Source organism: Gracilinanus agilis, chromosome 2 (assembly GCF_016433145.1).
Source record: "Gracilinanus agilis isolate LMUSP501 chromosome 2, AgileGrace, whole genome shotgun sequence".
Taxonomy (NCBI): domain Eukaryota; kingdom Metazoa; phylum Chordata; class Mammalia; order Didelphimorphia; family Didelphidae; genus Gracilinanus; species Gracilinanus agilis.
In genome coordinates, this window is record NC_058131.1 from 323,772,092 (window position 1) to 323,778,826 (window position 6,735).

At 38.9% G+C, this 6,735-nt stretch overlaps 1 protein-coding gene across 1 annotated transcript in view; it reads left to right on the forward strand.

Moving 5' to 3' along the window:
• Positions 1-3,620, forward strand: part of C5 (complement C5) — a 163,900-nt gene extending 160,280 nt beyond the window's left edge. Inside the window, exons 37-38 of the mRNA XM_044659769.1 lie at positions 596-734; positions 3,470-3,620. Coding sequence (XP_044515704.1) covers positions 596-734; positions 3,470-3,599 — 269 coding nt within the window. The 3' untranslated portion in view covers positions 3,600-3,620. The remainder of the gene's footprint in view (positions 1-595; positions 735-3,469) is intronic.
• Positions 3,621-6,735: the final 3,115 nt, after the last annotated feature.

The window sequence follows — 6,735 nt, forward strand, 5'->3', positions numbered from 1 at the left end:
GACTGGGTCTTAATGTGCCAATTCAAAAGTTTCCAGAGAGCTGATAGGTTTAGAAATGGGAAGGCTACCTTAGAGGTCACCTAGCTCAATTCCTTCATTTCACAGATAAGGAAACTGAGACCGAGAGGAGTTTTAGTGGCAGTTAGGTGGTGAAATGAATAGAGTGCTGGACCTGGAGCTAAGGACTCCTGAGTTCAAATCCAGCCTCACTTATTAGCTGTTTAACCCTAGGAAAAATCACTTAACCTCTCTTCGCTTTTGTTTCCTCATATATAAAATGGGCACAAAAATAGCACCTAACTTCTATGATTATTCTGAGGATCAAAAGAAATAGTATGTGTAAATTACTTTATAAAATGTAAAGTGCTATATTAGTGTTAGCTATTATTATTATAATTGATATCATCATCATCAAATAACTTGACCCAGGTCACATAGGTAAGAAGTAGCAAGATTTAAATCCAGGTGCTTTCAAATTACCTACCTCAACTAGGATGCATGGTGTAGCAGGGGACAGGGACCAGGGAGGGAAGAGGAGTGGTCCCCTTGCAACATCAGGATGTCAGGACATTCACTTTACCTCTTTTTATTCCAGGGCAAGCTCTTGTTCAGAAAAATACTGAAGTCATCTTCATTAAGAAGAAAACATGTGCTAATATTGACATTACAAAAGGGAGTCAGTATTTGATCATGGGAAAGGAAGCACTTCAGATAAAACACAATTTCAGTTTCAAGTAAGTCTAGTACTTGAGAGGGTGACTTTGCTTACAAATCACAGGTGTCCTGGCAGAAGGGTCGTTACCATTCTGACCTGCATGAAATCCCTGCAACCTTAGTGCTAATTGCTTTAATATAATCAATTCTGATGTGATTATAATCCACCTTTCTTAGTAGATCTTGTAGGTAATTCTTCTAGTAAACAGAAGAATTGCCATTAATAGCAAGTCCATTTTTTATGCTTTTGGAAAGGAGTTGTAGCAATGCCTCACTTATCCAGGATTCCATGGAAATGAGGACTAAAATATAAAAGAGTTCTCTAGATGCCTGGAACCCTTCTAGATATTTTTTATGAGGCGTTACACATCCCCCTTTGCCTTATAAATTTCATATATAGGACAAAATTTATTTAACTTTGATGACTCAGAGTTAACTACACCATGTAACAAAATGGGGGCAGTGGGTGGGAAAGAGGAACAAGTGGAAGTTGTTCATGGAGGCATGTCAGAGTGATTTTGCCCTGTGCTAACTGAATTCTCCCTATATCCACTGCATTGCTTCTCCATTTTCCTGTTTACTCCTTCTGCTCTCAGTATGTTTTCAGATGTTCTTAATCTTACTTTACAAATAACTATATGACTGAAGGTCTGAGCATGGTTCTATGCCTATCCTGCCAAGGAAAATGTGTGAGCTCTAAGACTTTTTCTTATATCTAAATTTCCAGATATGTTCTGCACAATGGCAGCTTTTGGTAGTCAGATTCTTGCTAAGTGGGATATGTCAGCATTCATGTGGAAGAATGAAAGTCATCAGTGAAAGTGTTTGTTAAATAACTACCCAGTACTGGAGCTATAAAGACAATAAACAAAACGGCACCCACTCTCAAAGAGTTCATATTCTAGCAGAAGAAACAAGGACAAGTAGAAGGATACACAGAATGGGTACAAATCAATACAAAACAGTTAAATACAAAGTAGTTTGAGAAAGAAAACTCTTGGGTCATCTTGAAAAAAAGAGGGGGCTTCTTTGAGGCAGGGTTAAAGAGAGAATGAATTCCAGGCATATAGACCTTCCATTGCAAAGATCCAGAAATAGGAGATGGAATATTGTATGTAAGGAACATGGAGGAAGTCAGTTACACTGGCTCACAGAGTGAAGGAGGGCAAAAAATGTCCAAAGACACTGGAAAGAAAGGTTGAGAAAAAGTTGTGAAACTTTAAAAGCTAAACAGAGGAGTTTGTGTGGAATCAGGAAAACTCATCTTCATGATTTTAGATCCAACCTTAGATGCCAGCTATGTGTCCATAGGCAAGTCACTTAGCTCTGTTTTCCTCAGTTTCTCATCTGTAAAATGAGGTAGAGAAGGAAATGGCAAACAACTACTATTTGTGCTAAAAAAAAAAAAAAAAAAAAAACTCCAAATAGAGCCATAAAGAGTTGGACGTAACCGAACAGACTAAACAAGTTGATACAACAAGGGAACGGTATATAGTGAGATCTGTACTTAAGAAAAATCATATTGGCTTTAGTGTGTAGGATAGATTGAAGTGGGGAGATACTTGAGTATGGAGATCAATTATGATACTATTGTAACAATCTAAGCATGAGGTGATGAAGACCTGAACTAGCTTTATGAGGAGAGAAGCAATTGGATGGGAGAAACATAGTGGAAGTAAAAACAGCAAGATTTGGCAGCTGATTATGTGGGGTGAAGGAAAGTCTGGGAGTAAGGAATCAGAAGCAAGAGAGAAGTTGAAGATTGGAGCAGTGGCCATGCTTGAAGGTAAAATTTACTAGAGAAGATGGAAGATGAAATCAAGGACAAATGTGAATAGGTTAATCTAGGCAAGGAAAGAGGTTACCTAACTGTCGGAGACTGGGGGAAAGAGAGTAGAAAGTGTTCTTTCTTTGTTAAAGGAGTTCTGAGACAAAGAGCATGAAAGAATGAGTTCACATTAAATGGTCTCAATTTTCTCAGTAAAATAAGAGACCAGGTTTTCAATTGAGAAAGAGGAGAAAGGTGGAAATATGGGAGGCTTGTGAAGAAAAGATTTGGAAAATCTTGTGACAGAAGTGGAATAGGGGATCAATTAGGGAAGAAAAATGGATTGCCTTGTTGTAGCTGAAGATGGATGTGCCCAACAAGCACAGTAGTGTGATTTCCTCAGCTTTCTTCAGTGGCAGGTGAGAAGGAACAGAGGAGTCACATAGTAGGAGTGATCCAACACTGAGTTTTACATGGATTAAATGTCAAGAGGACAAGGAGGCAAAGAATTTGAGAATATAGGGAAATGTGGAGTTGAATTGGATCAAAATTAAAGAGGGGAGAAAGTGAAGTCAGAATAGGCGTAATGGCCTAAGAAAATATTGCAGGATAGAGGGCATGGAAGCGCTAATTAGGGTAGAGAATGGGTTAAGGAGATGGGAGACATAGAAAAAGATAAAATGTTAGGAGTTTATGGTCAAATAAGGAAATGTGGGAATTTTTAATTAGGGAAATAGACCAATGCTTGGTAATAGGTTAAATGTGTGTACTTAAGATGAATTGATGGAGTAGTTCACAGGACTTAAGGAATTGTTAACCTGGTATTTTATCTCAGAAGTTGGTTACTTCTTACCTATCTAGTTAGGACACTGTTTTCTCAAGTTTTGTTGCTTTTTTTTTTTCAGTAACACTGAGAGGAGCTTAGCTATTTTGATATTCTCTCTTCATGGTCATAGCTGACAAACATGTCTTCATTTTTCTTGGCAGATATGTGTATCCTTTGGATTCTCTGACCTGGATTGAATTTTGGCCTTCGGATGAAACCTGTTCATCGTGTAAAAATTTTATAGCTAATTTAGAAGAATTTTCTGAAGACATCTTTCTAAATGGTTGTTAAAATGTTTGAATAAATCTAGTTCCACATGATATCTACATTGGGCTCTGTAAGAAAATTAACTTGGGCAGAAGGGAGGACCTAGAATTTGTAGCTGAACTGAGAAGATGCTCTTTATTTTCTCTTTAATTTGCCTAAATCGCAGGGTTGTCATGAAGTTTGGAATAGTGGGGAGAGTGAAGGGAGGCAGAGTATCTCTCACACAATCACTGGTTCCTGTATGTAAAGACAAACCGAGGAAGGCCAGAGACCAATACTTCCTATCCAGAATTTAGACCTTTCTTGCTTGGATTTGTTACTTTCCAGGCCTCCTTAAAACTATATAGTTTCAATTTGTTTTTTTTTTTAGTAATTTTCCCTGAGTTCTTTAACATTCAAACCTGGACTAACTTGGAAAGGCCCCTTCATTTCTATTCCATGGTACTTGCTTTGATAAGATAATGATTTTAAGAGCTGTAACTTTCTACAATAACATGGCCTTGGGGGACAATGTAGAAAAATACACCCAAGTCATTGGAAACCAGAAGCAATGAATTGGAACTCCTCCTAAAATAAACCGCCCAGGAATGCTTCATTGGGCCAAAATAACAGATCCATTGAAATGTAGTATCTTACCCAAACATGCCCACTCCTTAGAGGAAAATACAGGGAAAGAGAAAAGTGATCATTAAAAACTGTTCTTGGCATTTAAACTGTGCTTGAAAAAATGTGTTATTTTATGCAAACTCAGCACCATCAGCAGAGACTTTGGCAGAACAAAGCAAGAACAAAGGCATTACTTTGGAGAAGGAACAAAGTTTCTAGAAAGCTAAGTAGTGGGTATCATTGGTGTTTTGGATGTTCAGTCTAAACAGGTCCAGGTCAGCTCACATATCATCAGGAAATGTGGAGATAACCTATCCCAAATTAACAAGAATTCATTCCCTTAAGCTTATTCTTAATGTTAAGAATAACCCATGATTTTACAAATGGAAAGGAATCATTTTCCGAAAGCCCCAAATGTCCTTCTACTTCTGGGAACTACAGATATAGCAGATCCCTCTCTCTGTATGACCTTGGGTGAAGCATTTCCCCTCTCTGGCCTCAGTTTCTCCATCTGTCAAACAAAGGTATCAGATTTGGTGGTCTCATTTTCCATCCAGCTCTCAAGTACTATGATATAAAGAAACAAGGGAATATAGTAGAAAGAATATCACAATTGGAACCAGAGAATCTGGATTTGAATCCTTACTCTGATGCTTCTTAACTATGACATAGGAAAAGCCACTTAATTCCTCTTAAACATAAGTTTCCTCCCCTCTAAAAAGAAATTAGGGAGTGGGAGGGAGTTTGGACTAAATCATTTCTAAGGTTCCTTCCAGCTCCAAATCCTATGATCTCATGTAATGAGTACTGCCTACCTATAAAACTGCATATCCTTTGACCTAGCAATATCCCTACTAGGTCTGAGTCCCAAAGAGATAAGGAAAAAGGAAAATGACCTACTTGTATAAAAATATTTATAGCAATTCTTTTTGTGGTGGGAAACTGTAGGAAATTGAGGAATGCTCATCATTTGGGAAATCACTGAACAAATTGTGGGAAATGATTATGATGGAGTACTTTTATACTATTAGAAATGATTAAGGAGTGGTTTCAGAAAAACTTGGCAAGACCTACATGAACTGATACAAAGTAAATGGAGAAGAAACAAGAGATCACTGTGTGTAGTAGCAACAATATTGTATGATGATCAACTGTGAAAGACTTGGCTATTTTGATCATACATACAGTGATCTGAGACAATTCTAAATGGCTCATGATGAAAAAATGCTGCCCAACTCCAGAGAGAAAACTGATAAACTATGAGTGTAGATTCAAGTATAAATTTCTCACTTCATTTTTCTTGCTTTTTTGAAACTAATAAGGAAAACTAATAAGGAAATATATTTTGCATGATTTTTCATATGTAACTGTTATCATATTGCTTATCTTTTCAATGAGCGGGGGAGAGGGTGGGCTGGAAAGGGAGAATTTGGAACTCTAAAATTAAAAAATAAAATGTTAAAAATAAATATTTAATTAAAATGTTAAAGAAAAAAGTGAAAGAGTTGGGAAAAAAGAGAAGTAATGCCCAATTTATTAACATCCATGACATGTGTAAGAATGGGATTTGTGCAAAGCGGATGGGACAGGAGGAGCCAGAGAAGGAGTGGCTGACAGTTGGTGACAGTTGAGACCAGGAGGATTCTGGGAGATTCTCTGGAGGAGGGAGGAGAAGAAGGGCTTCTGGCAGGAGTGCTAGGGAGGAAGGAGAGAGAGGAGGACATCCCAGCTTGGATCCAGTCTTGATTCCTGAGGATCTTTCTTTGGACATTGAAACCCTGATTCCCTGGTCAAAGGCATCCCATCGCTTCTCACCCAGCAAGACTTCAATCATCGAGTCAGCTAAGTGTTTGGACTCCATTTTGGGAGTGATCTCTTAGGCTCCTTCTCCCATTACCCAACCTTGCTGGTTTGACTTGCAATTATAGAAAAGGATAGAAATAGAAACAGAAGGAGAGGGGACAAGGGAGGAGATGCTTAGGTGTGGGAACCCCAAAGGTTCCCACCCAACTGATAGACCCCATAGAAATAGAGAAGAGGGAACCCCAAATCCCTCTGCTCTTCACCCCTTTTCCTAACCCCTAAATTGCAAATATTAAAAGTCATTCATTAGTCAGATAGTGTTCCAGAGTGCCTGAGAGACGAGGGGGAAGGGAATCACAGCTTGGTCTGGCTGCCTCCATCTTGAAGCCAGACTACCCGCTGTGAAGTTGACTGACCTTGGGGGAGGCTTGTGTGAACCCCACCCTCATTCAGAATTGGATTGGGGTCCCCCATACCTCATCTTATAGGGAAGCCTCGCCCCAACTCTTGTGGGGTGGCACAACCATCCAGGTCACCCAGTTTAGGGATGACACCCCCTCAAAGTCTCCCAGTGTATATTCGGCGGGAGGGGAGAGCTAGCTAGAAGAGAGTCTCACCCTCATAGACTCTCTCTTTCTCCCTTCTATCATAACATTACTGGCTCTGATAATTCTTATACATGCAAGTCATCACTGGATGCTAAATGTGGGAAAGACTCACCCCACAGTTGAATTCCTTAAGATTATATCAT